This window comes from Pezoporus flaviventris, unplaced genomic scaffold (genome assembly GCF_033815535.1).
Source record: "Pezoporus flaviventris isolate CSIRO_AGI_PZ_B2104156 unplaced genomic scaffold, CSIRO_AGI_Pfla_v1 ptg000079l, whole genome shotgun sequence".
NCBI lineage: Eukaryota > Metazoa > Chordata > Aves > Psittaciformes > Psittacidae > Pezoporus > Pezoporus flaviventris.
In genome coordinates this window covers 6399644-6418682 of record NW_026892627.1, presented here as the reverse complement: position 1 = coordinate 6418682, position 19039 = coordinate 6399644, and the positions used below count along the sequence as shown (strand labels likewise).

At 39.7% G+C, this 19039-nt stretch overlaps 1 protein-coding gene across 5 annotated transcripts in view; it reads left to right on the top strand.

The window, feature by feature from the left end:
- Positions 1-18708, top strand: part of XYLB (xylulokinase) — an 89391-nt gene extending 70683 nt beyond the window's left edge. For 2 of the 5 annotated variants that reach the window (XM_061474501.1, XM_061474504.1), the window contains exons 16-19: positions 3725-3783; positions 7596-7683; positions 9900-9994; positions 18429-18708. In XM_061474501.1, coding sequence (XP_061330485.1) covers positions 3725-3783; positions 7596-7683; positions 9900-9994; positions 18429-18512 — 326 coding nt within the window. In that variant the 3' untranslated portion in view covers positions 18513-18708. Of the gene's footprint in view, positions 1-3724; positions 3784-7595; positions 7684-9899; positions 9995-15575; positions 15694-18428 lie in introns of those variants that run through there. The other 3 variants (XM_061474502.1, XR_009747070.1, XR_009747071.1) reach the window with 3 other exon arrangements.
- The last annotated feature ends 331 nt before the right edge of the window (positions 18709-19039 follow it).

Sequence of the window (19039 nt, the reverse complement as noted above, 5' to 3'; positions counted from 1 at the left end):
TTGGTTTTGCCTCTGCCTTTTGTCTTAATCTGCTTAAACTGCTTTCTTTCTTGGGAAGGCATCAATTCTGTGTTTCTAAATGTATGGTGATGCAGGACTTCAATCTTTTTGGGACCAGTCTCAATGTCTAAATGCAAATAACAGTAATTTCTCAGTGGCAGTTGTTTTGTATTTTTTACCCTACGTGCCTTTCAATGAAAGAAATGTTTTGGCTAAAAACTAGTCAGGAGATGAACTTTAATTCTTGATCACTCATTTGTTGCTGGATCTCTCTGAAAGGCAAAATGGGGACTCCTGTGTGAGGAGTAACATACATAGAGTGGGCCGACTTCTCAGCCTTGTGTGAAAAGGTGCCTTTTGCTGTGTCTTCCCACATAAGTGAACATCATTACTTGGATCTTCCCTACTCCTCCAGTCCAGTGGGAATTATTATTTTCACAGAGTTTTGTTAGATCTATAGCCATGTTCCACAGCAGATAACAGATCTGTAGAAGATGTGTATATTGCAGGATGACACTATGCCATGTGCAGCTGCGAGCACTTTCCAGATAGGGTTAAAATTCTGTATCAGCTCTCTAAAAATCATTAGTTTTTAAATAGGAAGGAAATAAACTGGTTGGTTAGGTACTACGCAGGGAGCTTTTAATTAAAAGACGTTTAAATCTGATTCAGCTGTCAAAGAATTGAATTCATGAATTATGTTTGCTACAGTTGTTTATTTTTTTAGTAACACTGTATTTTCTGTGCACTGCCCTGGGGGATAGATGGTAGCTCCTGACAGATTCAAACACAGCTGGCTGAGAACACTGCTAGTGATGGATGAACGATGTCTTTGTTAATGCCCCTGTATACATAAATGATGGGCTTTATTTATTTATTTATGAGATGTATCCAATTACACACCTCGGAGCAAATATCTACCCTTCAGTAAAGCACATAATATTGGCATTAAAAAGACAACCCCTGAAATCAGTGATCAATGCATTTTCCTCACTCTCCAGAGAGAGAGGGAAATAAAAGGTAGACCTAAAATTCAGCAAATTCAAGTAAGTTCTTCTTTTGCAACCTACTCCTTATCTGTAAGAAGTGACTGAAACTCAACCAGGGAAGCTGTTGTCTCTGCTCTGGTGCGCTGGCTTCACCTTAAGAGCACTCTTCCACATGGCCTGGATGGATCAGTCCCACTGATGGAGAGGTCTGATTCCGTTGTCATACAGTGATGGCTGAGGCTCACTGGGCTGTTATCTACTGGGATATGTTTTGATGAAGTGAGCCCAATTATTTGAAATGGAGGGGAATGAATGGTTTTGATGTTCACGTAGCTTCAGCATAGGATTTTGTTGGGTTTTTTTACTCTGTGTGCACAGGAGGTTGCGAATGCTCCATCCCTGGCAGTGCTCAAGACCAGGTTGGATGAGGCCTTGGGTGATATGATTTAGCATAAGGTGTCCCTGCCCACGGCAGGGGGGTTGGAACTAGATGATCTTAAGGTCCTTTCCAACCCTAACGATTCTATGATTCTATGATTCTATGATTCATGAACTGATCCAATTTAGAACCTGAGATGTCCCAACATTACAAACTTTGCAGTGTAAATTGGGTTAGTATATTTTATCATGCAGGTTAGCTACATACTGAAATAATGTTTTAGTATTTTTCTGTGAAAGGGTTAGTCTCGATTAAGATGGGTGTGCAGGTAATCAGGGTGTTAAACACTTTTAGAGTTGAGATCTGTTATACTTATGGCATAAATTGATAACATAGCCAAAACTTGAAACTTCTGACCTAGCAAGGAGTAAGTCTCCTGTCCAGTCCTCGATTCCCAAAGCAAGCATGTTATGTGTTACAGGGCCACTGAGTCAGGTGAAAGGCACAAATCAGCCCTGTTGGCCTCAGCCCAAGCAGGTGGCAGTATATGCTGACAGAGCTCTGAAACATTTGGAAAGCTGTGGAGCCCTAAAAGAGAGAGAGCTGGCATGCAGGTGGAAGCCTAAGAAGCAGTTGAGCTAACGTATGTTTGCAGTTTTCACGGGAGTGGTTGCTGTTCGGCTTTACCACTTATACATTGTCCACCCTTCTTCCCTGATGGTAATAGCCTAACAGTTTACGAAGCCCCTTTGCAGAGGCAAGGAAGCACAAACAAGCCTTATTCTTCAGTTTTAGCTGCTGTGAAGTGTAGCAAACGTGTTTGTTTCTCATTCTGCCTTGCTGGCTGTCTCTGAAATGTGGTGTTTTCATGTTGGATACTGTAGCTCTTCAAGAATTTGTATTTGCAACAAATCATTTAGAGTTCAGTTTGGTTTCTAGGAACACAGGCTTACTAGTTATTTTTCACTGGTTTCTGTGCTATTATGCTGTTGTGATAATCTTGGCAGGGATCTGTCACTCTGCGTTGGCATAATTGAAACTTGTTTTCCCTGAGGAATCACTCTGCTGTTTGTTTTATTTGTTTACTGACATTGACAGAGATCCTAATGGCTTTTAAAACCCAATTTGTGCATCACTGAATATCCTCCAAAGAGGAAAATAAAATTAGATTTATCAGTAAAATAGGGTTCCCCATGCAAGGCTTTGTCTGGGTCTTAGACTCCACCTGAACACCTCGCTCTATGTCTAGATCTGGCATAGTGAGCTGTCTGTTGTTTATTTCTAGTTCTGTCTTCAGGGCTTTTCTCATTAAGATACTTGAAAGGATAAATGACAAGAAGTTGTTTAGGGTATCAGTATAAATTGACCAACCTTACCTTGTGAGAAATAGATTAACTTTTATTAAAAAGGAGATTAAGATAGCAAAACAATAACCACAGTAAAATTCTTCTTTTGGGAGGGTATACATGATAGTATCATTTCCTATTGTCATAAATCAGGTTAATTGTTTAGATTTTTTTATTATTTTTTTTTTATGTATGGTATCAAAGTATTTATGCATGTTTTTGTTTTAAGCCTTTGAAGAATTTCAGTGAGATCATTTGGACTACTCACATTCATAATGCCTTGCTGAAGTGCAGTTATGGATAAATGTATGGCTTATCACATTCTGTGCTCCAGAGGAGCATGCACACAAGTAAATGATGAGGCACAGAACAGACATTCATGAATATGAGAAGGAAAGGTGGGTTTCTTTAGAGACTAAAGAACATAGGATAATTTCTTTTTATCATCCCCAAAGCTGTGGGTTTGCACTGGATGAAGATTCAGATACTTTTTACTTTATTGAAGTGACTTAGACCATTTCTAATTACCTTTCGACACACTTCCTTGTCATTCAAGCAGATAGGGATTGCTCAGATTTAGTGAGCTCTGACTGTAAACGTCACAAGGAGATAAGTTTAAAAGTATTGCTGATTTTAAAGGTTATCTGTCAGTTTGTATATGTACAGCTATGAGCCAAACCAATCTGACCTCAAACCAGAGCTCTGTACTATGATAACACTCTGCCTTTCTTACTGTATATCTCTTTTGTAAATCTCCCTGACTTTGATAGCACTATAATAGTAATAGATCTGCAATATTTATGTTGCCTCTTCTCAGGAAGTGTTCTAATGTGCCTTGGAAAGGTGGGTAATTAGTCTTATCTCCTTTTTTACAGAAGGTAAATCAGAGGTACAGGGAGAGAACCCAGACCATCTGCCTCCCCTCTCCTTGTTCTCATTGCTTGGTTCAGTAGTACTAATCTTGACAATACAGGCTTTCAGTCTGATCTGTATGTTGTATTACATTGCAGTGCCGAGAACAAGGATTTTGGCTACTGGTGGTGCATCACACAATAAAAAGATCTTACAGGTAAGAAGAAAATTGAATACTTTGCTTTAACTTGCAGTTACATTTTCATTTTTGTTTTTATTTTGCTATACTGAATCCAAATCAGTGCAGCTGCACAGGAATGTGTGGAAATGGGACTGTGAATCTGCTGCAGGTCTTTGGGGCTTTTCTTCAGGTTTAGTGTGGAAACTGTTAGCCCAGTGCTTCTTACATTTGACTAGTTCTATGAATGTGTGTATCTGAAGCCCTGTGATTTCCTGGTCTCATTACTTAAATCAATCAACAAAGAAATCAATAAGAGACTTGATACAAAATCTTGAGGTTTTTTGTGGTTTTTGTTATTCAGATCAAAGTTGGACTATGGGTTTAAACTGGGGTGTGGTTATGCTGGTGTTGAACACTCAAAAAAATCCAAACAAACAAAATCCCCCATACAAACTTCAAAACCCTGCCCTTGCTGTTCTGAGTATTTGTTACTTATTAGCATCATGTCACATACTGAGGGGAGGCTACTCTGCATAGTCCGTCCTCCCTCTTCTCACCTTCCCCTTCTGCTGCTGTTGCTGCACATCCAGGCATTGTTAAGATCCTTCATCCATCTTTTTGGGAGCAGACTACCAGGTGGTTCTACCTGTTGAGATTTGGCAAAGCCTTACTGACACATAGTAAGAGGCCTCTCACCTGGCTTTTACTAGCTCAAAGCTAGACATCTGGATTGGGATTCATCTTGCCCAAATCCAGTCATCTGTGATGTTGCGTATATGATCTGTCAATCCTGTAATAGTCAGGAGAGATCCAGTCAGTTACATTATAAAGGAAACCGGATGGTGTCTTGACTTACCAAATGTAGATGTCTCCCTCTGAGTGAACCTGAGAGCTTTCTGCACTCCACTGACTGCCTTGACAAGCTCCCCTTTGACTACAGGTTCCAACATTGAGCCTGGAGGTAGACATTTACACCAAAAAGTACCTGTCTTAATCTTGGGCTAAGTACTGGCACTGGAGTTGATCAGCACAGGGTGAATTGTTTTCCAGAGATGCTAATCCCTTTCCATGAGCTAAAGAAAGTCTAGAGGCCAGCTTTAACTGATACCATACTCTGACAGTAATAACCATATGAAAGGAAGGTCATCTGCTCTGCAAAACCTGAGCTGGACCAAATGGATGTTAAAGAGCAAAGAGTGAAAAACTGTTTTTCTCCTGTCGTGGTTTAAACCATCTAAAACATGTTTGTATAACCACTGGTTGTACAGCTGATTAGGACACAGCAAATTTGGCATGTTTTGCCTGTAGATGTCACTTCTCTTCATCTGCTTTGGTTATTTTGCTTAAGAACCTGACGTTAGAAAATTAACTGATAGGTTAATTGCTTAAAACATTGGTCCCTACTGGGGTAATTCTACTAAGAATATGTCAGGAAAGAGATTGGATTAATAGATGAGTTTGTTTTTAAAGCTGCATTTCCAATTCAGGTCCCAGGAGTATCTCCTTGCTGTGGAATATAGACAGAGAACAGAATGGTCTTACAGCATGTAATTCTGCAGCACAGCTGAAAAATTGTGGGGATGGGGGAGTGGTGCTTGCTCTTCACATGTAACAATACAGCTGCTTTTAAAACTCCTTAGAAGTGTCTTAAAATAATATGATCAATACAGTGTCATCCACTTAATTCAATCACTGGTTAATTGGATCCTTCTTTTTAATTTAATCAGAACCTCAGAAACCATATAAGTTGCGTGAAGAATAACAGCTTCCACCCTTATCATGGTCAATTTTGGATAATTTGTTCGAGGGCTACGAAAGGCTATCATTTAATTAACATTCAGTAACTCCTATATTTTACACTGCAAAGGAGGCAATTTAGGAAAATCTGTTAAAAAGAAAAAATATAGTAGGGCAGTTTCTCTGCAGTTCTGGGAAGCTTTTTATAACAGATGTGGTCCTTGATTAATGACCACATGAAACACTGAAATATTTTTAACAGTAAAACCTTTAACGGTTTCTTTAAAAGTTATTAATGGGAGATACCACAGTTTCAAATGACTTCCTGAATATATGAACTTTGAATAATTTTAACTTTATAATGATGTGACACAAAAGGTAGCTGTTATTTGTAGTATTAGAGCACTTATTAGCATTCAGTATAGGGCTGCAATGTATAAGGCTCTGCGGAGATGCAGAATAGACCTGTGTTGTCCAAAGGAATGTACAATTCAAGCTTAAGAAAAGAAATACCTATCAGAGTTGGGATGAAGAAGCAGATGGGGAATGTGCTGAAACACTACAGTAGTATTGCCTGGGAGGATGGGCAGTGGAACCAGCATTCTGTGACCTTATAATTTCCAGAGGGTTTCTTAATAGGTACCGTGATTAATTTTCCATTTGTCTTCTAGCATTGAAGCTCATGTACTGCTCAATACTTGCGTGCAAGTGAAGTTAGACATTACTGACCTGGCTATCTTACCAGAAGAGTGTTTTAAGTGTATAATCTCGGCCTTTCATTGGATTCTAGTGAGCAGCCAGCCACCTTTGTTTAATATTATAATTAGTGATTTTCAAAGGTTTTGATTTGCAGATTCCCCACAAACATTCAGAGAAAGAGGCAAAAGCCTTTAAAAAACCTCACATGCTATTCTTTTCTGTAGCACATATGAACTGAATTTCTTAGTCGTCTTTTATGAAGCCATGGGGCCCATGATCAGTGGAGCTGTGAATCCCTGGGTCAGGGTTGTATATCACTGATTCAAATGGTTTGGATTCCTGGGCACTCTGGCTTTATTTAGACTTAATTGTCCGGATGTAAATCAGGTGATTCTTTGTTCCCTTTGGCAAAAGTAATAAGACCAGCACAAGGTACATCTGAATTGTTACCTGCTTTTTACAGTGCTCAGCCTGAGAGACACTTGCAATCCTAGAGAAGGTGAAACTGAAATGGATGGAGTTTGTTGACAATATTTTTGGAAAAGTGTTATTGAGCCTCCTCTGTCCCTATCCAAATATGTCTTAATTTTTTCCCTTTTATATCTATTTTCCTAAACCTACACTGTGGGGAAAAGCATATGTACTCAGTGAATGCACAATGCCTGGTATTTATTTCAGTGCAGAGCAATGTGTGGTCAAATATCTTTAGTGTCTGATACCATGACAAATTCTTTGCCTGTAACATTTTCTTTGTATAGCTCAAGCCAAGTTGAGAAGTGTCTCGGTACATCTTCATAGCTCAGGATCCCTTGAATACAGGAAAATTCCTGCTAAATGTAGTCTGTAACCAACTCCCATGTCATTCTTCCTGCTAACCCTAATATGATGGGAATGGTGGAGGTGAGGAAGACAGGCTTAGCAGGCCTTCATTCTGCTGGAACTTCTGTTTTATCAAAATTAAGAACTGAGGACCCATGACTGGTTCCTCTCTCCTTCCTGCCTGCTTGGCTCAGCCATAAATGTGATGGAAGAAAACAGGCACCAGTTGTGGATTCCTGAGCAGATCTCCTTGATTACATCTCCTTGATGTAAGTCTTTGCCATGGGCGGGTTGTGTGGGCTTATGAGGGAGGAAGTGCTTAAACCCAGACTCCTCTGAACTTGCAATAAAGAGATCTAGAGAGATATGGGACTTGATTTCCTGGCTGCAGTTACAACTCTAGTTCAGATTTACCAGTACCGTCTTGTGTGACAAGTTCAGAACTCATCATTTCCTGCAGCGCTTCTTTCCCTGGCTACCCAAATGCTTGTCTGGTGTGTATGGTAGTTATTTGTTTTCCTGAGCAGTGATAGGGGATTGCTGGTCCCTCATTGTTCATGAACATATGTAACTGATGCTTTGATACTTCTCAGGTCCTGTCTGACGTGTTCAATGCACCAGTGTATACTATCGATACCACCAACTCTGCTTGTTTAGGAAGTGCTTACAGGGCAATTCACGGTAAGACTGTGAGGAGATACTTCTGAGTGGTCTGGGCATTTAATTTCAGTTGATTAATACTTGGGATTAACATTACTGAAAAAGGAGAATAAAGCTGTGTGGATCTGACTGGAAGGTCGCTCAGGTCAAAGAGGGTTTTTTGCTCTTAGCACACTTGGATCAGGCCCAAGAATAACACTTACGTTATAATTCAAATCTGGTGGCTGCTTCTGAGCCAAGGGATAGGGCCTGAAAACTGTTGGTACTTACAGAGGAAGGTCTAGGACCTTAATGTGTTGAGTGACTACTTTGATGTGCCACTCTTAGGGGAATACAGCCAACTGAAGGTGCTGGTGTAGCTTGCTGCCCTGCTTTGTGGACCAGGCTGTGAACCAGCTTGCTAAAATGTCAAACCAGACAAAAGATCAGTGCAAGCAAAGAAGACCAGAGAGGGCAGGGACGACATAACCAGGCATATTGCTGGCCAAGTAAATGTTTTTCAACCTGTATGTATCTTCCAGATTTTAAATGTCAAGATGAAGGATAAGCAAGGTGTCATGGGCTCCATGCGCTTTCTCTTGTAAAAGCATAAAGCCTGGGATACTCTTAGGTTGACCAGTCGTTTTGCTCACTGTACTACATCACTCCTTGTAATGTAACAGTCCAAGTCCCAGATTTAAAGTGTTAATTAACTTACATCTATTAATGCATGCAGATGTATGTTAAGGTGGGCCCTCAGCCATTTAAGAGTTGAATCCCAGGCAGGAGATTTTATTCCTATTTTTAAAACAGTTCCTAGTATCTTACAACTAAACAAGTCAAGGAATGTGTATCAAATTCTTAAATCCTTATTTAGGTCGAATTTTATTAGCCTTAGTTTTTTGATTAGAAACTTTAGGATTTGGACCTGAAGACATGGACAGCTTCAGCACAAATTCATGTGAAATCATGGGATTTCAACAAGCATGGAAAAGATAACATCAGCCATCAGAAGAAATCAGCCAGGTTTTAATTTTAGAAGCAAATTCTGCTGTCACGTTATAGCATCTAAACACTACATGCTCTCTTGCATTTGAAAACAGCACAGAAAATCACACAGCAAAAAACTTGAGTCAATGTGTTTAATACACTCAGCATGCTCTTCTGTTTATTTCCAAAAAATACACAAGGGTTTTGACAAGCAAAGTATGCTTTTGCAGGACAGCAGAAACAGTCCTGTTAGATTATCCGTATGTTTGAAGCCATAATAAGACCGTTTTTCCACCTTGGGGGCCAGGTTTCCAAACTGTTTTTCTCTGTACTCAAACTTTGCCCACTCCTTCAGAAGCCAGCAGAAGCTTCCCAGCACCTAATGCTGCAGGCAAATTCCTTGTCCATGAATGCATGTAAAATGCGAATCTGTCGTTAAAGTTTGTACACATATATTTCCTGTGTATGGAAGATGAGTATTCCCTCTGCCAGTTTGGCATATGAAATCTTGAGGCTTGGTTGACAGAGCGTTTCAGAGAAGATTTCAGATGCCATGCCGATGGAGGGACTCCTTAGCTCAGATATTCTGCCAGCCAAGCCCCAGGGGTTTGCAGTGTGTGTTTCTAAATGGCATTTTTGATTGATGCTTTCAGCTGACTCACTCTTGGCCAGGCAAAGGAATTGAGTAAAAGTGAAGACTTGCTAATATAAATGAAATATTGATGGCAAGGGTTTCTTAATAATATTACCGTGTACAAGTAGGGTGTTCCACAGTTAGCCTGGGGTACTTAGTAGGCGTACATGGAACTCCTGAAATTGCGAGTCACTTGCAAAGCAAAATGCTTTGTAGTACCAGAACTCCCCTATTATTCTGCTTCCTTATATATAAATATATTTAATACTTTGCAGGATATTTTCTTGACAGTGTTTTCATTTCTCTTCCTGCTTTTTGTTTAGTCACATTTTGTCCTTGAATCCCTTGCTTCCACATATTTTCACTGCATTGTTGTAACCATAAATAATTACTGATATTGTTGAGCAGCATTTCTGCTGCTTACGTATTCCCCAGGGTACAAATTGAGTGAGTGGCAAAAACTCAATCACAGAGTCCCAGTTTCCTGGGCTAGTGCGCAGGAATGTAAGATCTTCTGCCATTTATCCTTCAGTCCTGAATGGTGACCTGACCAGGGAAGATCAATATAATGTATTAATTTGCCAGTCCCTCATCGTGCTTTTTGCATTGATCAGGGTTGTGATTCTCATTGCAGGGTTTGTAGCTGAAACGAATGTGTCCTTGGCTGATGTCGTGAAATTAGCACCAGAGCCTAAATTGGCTGTTACACCAGCTGCTGGGGCTGAGGAGGTGAGCAAGCTTGGGAATACCATTTTTCTTTTAATTTCCTGTCTGCTTCAAAATGTAGTGTTTTACTAACTCTTCTAGTAAAATAGATTAACTTAAAAAACATTTGGTTACACAGTTCTTGTTCCTTGTTGGAAAGATAGATTTGATTTGGAGAGATCTTTAGTGCTGTAATGATGCAATGATCCGATCACTCCATCCAGGTCTGTGAGACTGATTTTTCCAAGTAGGTACTATCAGAGAGCAAAATCTGTTTGTTAAGGGACAGAAAAAGTTACAGGTTGAATTTGGATACAGGTCGGTCAGGTTGTAACTGACAATATTGACAACATAGTCTTGACTGATAGTTTGCAGCAAGCAGCATGGAAAAAGTCATGCTGATAGTGCTTTCTGGCCTCTTGGAAAACATCCCCAACAAATCCTTCCTGATCTTAAGCACTGAAAGAGCAATTCTATATCTTTACTTGTAGTTCCCAGTTGGAAGGAGTTCCAACTGGGAGGATTCAGTAGGCACAGCTTCAGTACTGTGCTCATCTCAAGGTGAAACTTGTGCTTTGTGGGACCACATAGATAAAGCAAAAGAAACAGTCATTGTTGCTAACTGTGGTTCCAGCACCTGTAAGACCAGTGCAGCCCTGTACTTCAGATGTCAAAAGCCTTAGTTTACAACACCTTCTGAAATAGCACGTCCAGTAATAAACAATACAATACAGCAAGATTACTAGAGAACACAAGTTTAAATAACCAAAAGTGAATCTAACTCTGTCTTCAGCTGTGCAGAAACTTTTACATCAACACAGCCTTACACTTTCCATTTATGAGATTTGGATGTGCCCTAACTACAGGCAACAAGGTTTTAAAGCTTTTATTTAAACTGGGAAATTAATGATCTGCCAAAACTACTAACTCCCAGCTACATGTGTAGTGGAGCACTAGATATCATCATGAGTAGTAACAGAAATGATCATGCTGCATTGTGCCTGCCAGCATATTATTTAATTATTAACTGAGATGGAGGAGCTCAGTAATCGAATAGAAGTCCCCTTCAGAAATATTAAGACATTGAATAATTTAAACTTGATTGATCTGATCTCATTTACTCAACCTTCCCCCCTCATTTTAAAAGATAAAATAATTAACAGCAATGACCTATGTCATGTGTTCTGCAGCTGAAGCCTTCTGCAGCTGAAACCTTCTGCAGGGAATACACTTCAGGAGCAGATCCCTGGTGTATGATTCGACCTCATGCTGCTGCCCTGTTCCCCCCAAAAATGCTGTCTGCTGAAAAGCTACCAGGCAGGCTTGTGTGGAGCTGGAGAGCGCTCAGAGACCTGCTTTTGACCCCCCAGTGCTGCTTCAGCTATAAAAACTCAAGGGCAGGGAATACAGCTGTCACTCACAGGGGCCTTGCAAGAACAGCAAGCACCTTGTACCCCTGCAGCAGCCAAGCTGACCTAGCTGGGGAGATCAGTGGGGAATTCATTTACCTCTTTCTCCTTTACCGTCTGCATAAAATGGCCTGGAAGCTAAAAGAGTTAATTATCTCTCTCCTGCTACTTTTCTTCTCCTTTTCCACTTGGTTAGACCTGGCTCTCATAGCACATCTTTATTGGTTTTAAATGATGTACAGCACTGAATTATTGCCCCAGTAGATAAGACTGAATGACAGAGAAAGTAGTGGCCAAACGGCATGTGAAGAAATAACTGTTCCTGCACGTTAGCTTAGCTTGCCAGCTTCATTCCATTAAAAGCAGCTTCTTGCAATTACATATTCCACACCATTTTTTTTTTTTCCTTTCCTGTCTTATAATTTTGCAGTTGATGGTGGATTCCCTGGCCAGTTTCATGGCTGTGAAACTGCAGAAAGCCAGAGGGCCTGTCAGTAATACAGTGTGTTAGCATGAACAGTGCAGTAAAAATTCATAATGGGATGAGTCAGTTTGATTCTGTTTTTTACAGAGCTGCATTGCCCTGTCCATCCAATTTCATTCTGTTGAGGTTAGAGCCTTTCAGTTAAATGATGGTTCTTTTTATAAACTTCAAAGTCGTCCTGAGGTTAAATTCTGTCTCACTGAGGAGCTCATCTGAGAGGGTCTGGCTAACCAATGTGAAATTCCCCGGACCACTTTCCTACATTTTTTGGACAGCTACAGCTAAATCTTGGCAGGGTGGAGAAAAAACAGGTCATAACACAGCAATCTGCTCTGATTTCATCCTTTCTTCCTGGTATAGGTAGGAGACAACATGTGTTAGATCATTGGAGAGAGGAAAACCTCCTATAGAAAAAGGTCAAACGCGACAGTTTGATGTAGCTTACTCTTCATTGCCAAGGCTTATGCACGCAGTAGGGGTTTCCAGGAACCAAAAATGCAAAAAGTATTTCTTTGATTGCTGAGGGATCGTTTGTGATAATGAATGTGAGTTCAGAAAGGAAGGGCAGGGCACACAAAACCGCTCTTCTGGTTCAATTAAACTGATGGGCAAGTAAAATAGAATAAAGTCTCAAAATGGGGAGCATAGAGCTTGTGATGGGTGATGAATTAGTAGTTATTGGAAACTGAAGTCACATAAGCTCCACCTTGTCTGGCAAAAATGTGACTTTATCCTGTAGCAGACCATCCTGCCTTGAAGAGACCATTTCAGAGAGGGTAAATCCCTTTCTCTGGCTATGACCACAAGTCTCTTACCTGAACCTGATTTCACAGTAAATTTGTAGGGTGTGGGGTCTCACTTGGGCTTGTTTCTAATTCTGTCTAATTCTGTCATAAGATATTCTGGTGGGAGTCACTGTGGTGATAGTCTTTGGTCAGTTACTCAACCGGGGTAGCTGAAGTCAGTCATCTGTGGGTTAATCCTTCTTCCCTATTTTAAGAATAACAAAAATTAAAGAGTCATCTCATCTCTTTGGAGCCTCCTCTCCACCCCCTCCCGTGGAGAAAGACTAATCAGAACCGCTAAGCATGACCAGAAATAACCAGGAGATTCTTAAGCAATAAGTATATTTTACAGACAGAAAGAATCTATTATTCCAGCATTAGAATTCAGATTTATTTTAGTAATCTGTTAAAACAGAGATGGTTGGCTAGTGGGTTAATTAAGCAAAAAAGCATGGGAGAGAACATGATTATCTGGAGTTGGATCACTTGTGCTTACACATTCCATGTGCCTAGTGTTAGATTTATTGGGATATTGTCCTGAAGGGTTTTTTAGGGAGAACACATAGCACACGACCTCTGGATGTGTATTTTTGATTGCATTATTGACTCTACTGAGACATATTAATCCTGCAAAAATTCAAGAAGGGAAAATGTAGACCTAACTGGTTTTCTTGACTTTGGTAAATTGCCTTGTAAGTAGGGGGATTTATAGAAGTGACCCCATTACCCAGGAAGGTTATAATGACTTAGTTATTGATTTAAAATAATTATATTTTTGTTGAGTTAGATTTTTGAGGGGGGAGGTTATTTTCCAGTATTGGTTTAGGTTGCTAATTTATTGCAAAGTAGGTAATAATAATACAACCACCAAAATATAATAGGTATTGATGGGAGTTTGATTAAGGTGATTTGTGTAGCCAATATTTTTTTTAACCTATTAAACTGATTAAGATAGGCTTGCAGAATGACTATCTGAAGTAAATAAATTAATTGTTGGAGGTATGGTTCCTTGGAGGAGTCTTCAGAGTATTTCAGCACACCGTCATATTCTTTCTGCTTTACAAGTATTCTTTCTGTGTTAAGAAAGGTGAACAACTGCTATGACTTAAAAATAAAACACCTGTAACTCTTGATTTCTTAGGCAAATCTCTTGAGTAATTTGAGTTTGGTTTTGTTTTTGTTTTTTTTTTAAGAAAGGGACCTATCAGAAGTAGTTAGTATTTGTAAGAGACTGATTAATTTTAACCAATTCAGGGTAGATTAAACGTACTAGGGTAAATTAAAATTAGATAATCACCAGCATAACCTTTGTAATTTGTAAATTTTGACTTGTTCTAATCATTGGCTAACATACCATTGCAGGAGATAGAAGGATCCACATGGATTGTTGCTTGTTGTAATAATTTGTAGCTGGTTTTGCTTTTAGAGAGTGGCAGGACAAAAGTAAAAGCCCTGTTTAATTTATAAAATCATAGAATAGTTAGTCTTGGAAAAGACCTTAAGATCATCTAGTTCCAACCGCCCTGTCATGGGTAGGGACTCTTTGCACTAGACCATGCCATCTAGGGCTCTCTCCAACCCGGCCTTGAGCACTGCTAGGGATGGAGCATTCACAACTTCCCTGTGCATCATGTCTTTGTATTTCAGGGGGTTTTATTTCCTCTGTTATCAACTACACCAAACGGAAAAAGGAAATGGGAAGTTTAAAGCAAGTTTTACCAATGGCTCAGAGCCCTAATGAAAAACCAACAGGTTTTGTTGATTTTTGCATTTGGTCCCAAGCACTGCTCTGGTACCAAAGCAGAAGGCTGAAGAGCTGGTAGTGAAGAAACGATTATTCAAGCTGCCAGAAGAGCAATCTTCTCTGCAGTATTGAGATAAGACTGCTACATACAGAAACCTCTACTCTGCTGTTGAGCCAACACAGGCAAGACAACAATCTCCAACTCAAATTTAGCTTGAAGTGATTCTTTTGTTAGTCTCTCAAAGAGTTGTCTATTTGCTGACTTAAGTCATAGGCTGGTGCCATGGTGAGAGGTGGCATGAGGATGACATATTTGATTTGCACTAGAGCACAAGGTAACGCTTATTTGAAAGTGTTTTCCAGGCAGGGCAGGTTAAGTTATTCCTTATTATAATGCAGTATTTATCATTAGCATTTTCTTAGTTATTTGTGGGACTGTCAGAGTGGGGCCAGATTATCTCAGGAGAGAAGTTTGGTAAATGAAGCCATCACAGTAATGCAGAGCCATCTGAGTACTGCTGATGTTGTGGAGTAGGCTACGGAGATAAGCAGGAGAAGAAGCCATAATATAGCAAGGACAATTAAATTATGGACAATAATAAGGTTCATGTTGTGATACATGTAATTGCTTTTGTTAAATATCATGGTTTGATACATTAGGTTTGAGGCTATGACAGACAGGGAATTTATGTTCTTGAGTTTTTATGCATCGAGAGGTCTTTATTCCCTTTGGACCTCAATTATAAAAATAAATCTATATAATTGCCTCAAGATAAAGACCCCTGGTATCACTTAGGAGGATTTGCCTGAGGTTCTGCAGGGGCAGTTCAGTTGTGGCAGAGACAGTGAAGCATCTTTCACAGACATAGCTGTGTGCACTCTCAGGCCATATTCTCAGTCAGTGCAATTGGGCTTTTCTTCTCCATACTTCATGAGAGCTGCTCTGCTTTGGCCCCAAACTTCAGCTGGTGTCAAGCTGGCATGTAAAATATTGCTTGTGAAAAGCTCGTAGAAGTGGTGCACTTATCAGCCATGATGTACTGGTGGTAACACTGCCAGATTCCCCGAGGAGAGGAATTTAGGACTTTGGCTTAGCCCTCTGAACTGCATTGCTTTTTACCCCAAAGGAAAAAAAAATAGAGTACAAGGAATATTCTTAATTTTCTGTTTGCATTTCTTTCAGATGGTCCATAATGCAGCATTCATTTACACTAATGGCCGAGAAGCTTATTGCAAATGCCTGAATTTTGTCAATTAGCAAGCTAAGTGCTTAAGTCCAATAAACAGGAAAAGAAACTGTATCAGTAAATGATGTTGTTCATTTATTTTGACACATTTTAATTTAGAATGATGTATTAACAATAATGCTTCCCAGCGTCCTAATAAATATGCTGTTGTGTATTTTGTAGAAATACTGCTGGGTAAATAATACAGAGCCTGTTTTCTCTGAGCTCACTTACCAATGCAGCTTTGTTGTGCTGAATCTTTGCTGAGAAGTGCTTAGGGTTTATCAGATTACTGAACAGCAAAGTAAGGAATAGAGAGGCTTGGTTATAGATGATTCAGTGAATAAAGGTGCTGGTTTTGTTTGGCATACTGATACTGCCAGTTATAGCTGTAGTTGCCTGGCCAATATTTTTTGTACTCTGATGTGCATATTTAGGAGAAATGGGAGCAATAATACCCTTTGGGAACATGACAAGAATATATATATATATATATATATATATGTACTTCACTGAGCTTGCAAGGCCCTCATGCAGTTAGTTAGTTAAAAATACCATGCTGAGACAAGTGGTATTTCATAATAGGAGCTCATTTTATTGTCTAACACCATAAATCTGCATAAATCTTCATGGATCTCATATCGCTGTCCTGTGGAGAAGTGGAGTTGGGGCACATACATGTTAAATAAGTTGCCCGGGGTCACTGAACAAGTCTGCTGCAGAATAAGAAACAAGTAGTTTTCTGTGTTTTAATCAGTGAAAGATACTGTAAAACCAGTCAGTCTTACAGTTCTGTCACTGTGAAATGGATCTTGCACCATCTCACTAGTCACCGTGAGATGGATTTTAAAACTGTCATAATGATGCCTTGGCTAGCAAACAGTGTCTCCTTCCCTTTGCTGTAGATGCTCCTTCTCTTCTTCCCCTCCATATACTTAATCTGTTGTGGAAATGTACTTTAACTTCTGTAACATCTGATTGTAATAGGAAGGAGTTGATCTAAACAGGCTCCTGCAGAATTTGTCCATTAACTCTCTGTCACATGCCCTTGTGGAAGGTGGAAGTGAGAATGAAGAGGTATTTCCAGGTTTCACTGGTCAGACTGAAACCATCATTCAGGAAGAGTGAAACACAGAAACTGGATATTTTGCCATTAACTGAAACACAAAACTAAAAGACACAATTTTTTTTTATCTCCTAGGTTAGCAAAAAGTGGGATTTTTATTTTTTTAAATTCATCTGAGAAAGTGTGACTTGCTGATGCAGGACTGTACATAAAACTGAGCAAGAACAACTCTATCTCTTCCTACAGCCTCATAGTTTACACTTGAAATATTTTCCTCCTGAGTTTTTCACACAAATACATACCCGGTTGTTGGCTGTGGATCTTACCCGGATAAAATGCACTTAAATTGCACTTAAATGCTGGATCTCACTTATTGATGAGAGCAGTAATTCAGTTTACTGGGTATGATTCATTATGGCTCTGTAACCTCTGTGAACCTGGAGCCAGAAGCTAGACTGCTCTGATTATGAATAACATCAGTGCAGAGGGCTTGTAGACTAGACTGGCGGCCCCTAGGATTCATTGCGGCACGACCTTATGGCATCCTCTTAAGGACTGCTCATGCCTATACCAGACCCCACACTGGCTCCTGGCAGTCCCTTCTTTGTGCTCAAGCTAGCAAATGAGTGAATCTGTTCTGGTATGGCTTGTCAAACTACTGATTTTATTAGATGGACAATTCAGAAAGAGGAGATAAGGAAGAAGGTGTATCTCTAAGATGTAGATGAAGCACAGTTTTAGGTTGGAGCCAGCAGTAGGGCTAGGCTCTGTTCAGGCTTTCTGCTATGTAACCTGGTCACATACTAGCAGCTCATCTTCTATGATGCATCCTGTGATGAATTTGAAGCAAAGGAGAAAAAAAGACAAAAGTAATGAATGAAACAAATCCCTACATGGATTTTGCCAATATCCAAAAGCATAGAGTGTATTTGAATCTGGGGTTTTGAATACATCTGAGTCTTAATTCTTCTTTTTATGGTTGTAATAATTAATTCCTGAAGAATTCTAGCTAATGAAATACAAAAAAGCTACTCAGGTTTAGTTGTGGAAAGAAGTTGTGTCTCCATTTGTCCTCCAGAGTGTGGGATCAGGGATTGATGAGTCTGGTCATGGAGCAGACTGTAGATGGGCAAATTCATGGCTGTGGTAGATGTGTGAAAGAGAAGAAGCTCAAATAGATAAGGAAGTATGAGAGTGGCAGGAAAGAGAGCATGAAGTGTATTTTAGAATGATTTGGTCAGCATATTAGCCAAGGAGGACCTTTCTTTTTTGACAGCAGTGTTTGTGCTAGAGGGTGGCAGTGTACTTCCTAGCAAGGCCAAAGAGGATGGGACAGAGAAACTGATCCATCGTGAGACAGTGGAGGGAGGCAAGGACAGGATTTCTGCCTGGGTGATTAGGACAGCTATTACAGTGGGGGTATGTCGGACTGGGAGAGGTGACTTCAACCGAGCTGCTTCCACTGGAAGTAATGACTTCTGCTTATAGCAAGAATGCAGTCACAATAAGAACCTGTGTGTGTCATAAAATCAATCTGCAAGGAGATGGTAAAAATGACTGTGATATTTGAAGAAGGAAGAATCTGTGCATTTTCTAAGCAAATTGAGGAAAAAAACCCCACAGACCCCTAGGTACCTATGAAGATGCTGCATTTTTCAGGTCTGAAGATGTTTTTTTTAACTGTGGCATGATTCAGAAGTCTAATTTTTCAACCTAGACATATTTATTTCTTTTTTCTATTTAGCTGTATCGTCCACTTCTGAAAAGATATGCTGAACTTGAACAGAAGGTTATCTACAACCCAACCTCCTCTTGTCTTGTGAAATAGAAGCAGACAAAATTTATAAGCTGGCTGGAGTGGACTCCCAAGGAGAAGATCATAGAAGATTTGCTCAGAATTTACTGGAGTTGTTTAAATCATTTTGTTCCTCTTTGTAGACAAATAATTTTTAAGTGTCTGTGTTTGTGTTGGTGGAAAAAATTACATTGTGATTGAAAACCTGATTAAAAAAGCATCATATTGCTCTGTGTGTTTGTGACTTCAATTTTTCCTAGGTACTTTTCACATCATCTTTGCTGTTTAGCTGGATGACAAAGTCAAGTTCCTTGTATAGATGAATCACTCTATCCACCTCTGTCGGCTTTGATTTCATGCGTTCAGCATGGCAGCCCCTGCATGAGGTTCTAGCACAGTATCTTAGTTCCACAACTTCTGCTTAAATCATTTGAGACTATCTTTTTGTACATCTGTAACTCATCGATGTTTGTGTCTTTGCCTCCATGAAACCAACAGAAAGCAGTAGTATACCGACTTAATTCCATCTTTCTTTAATATGTGGGATATTTGTGGTGTGA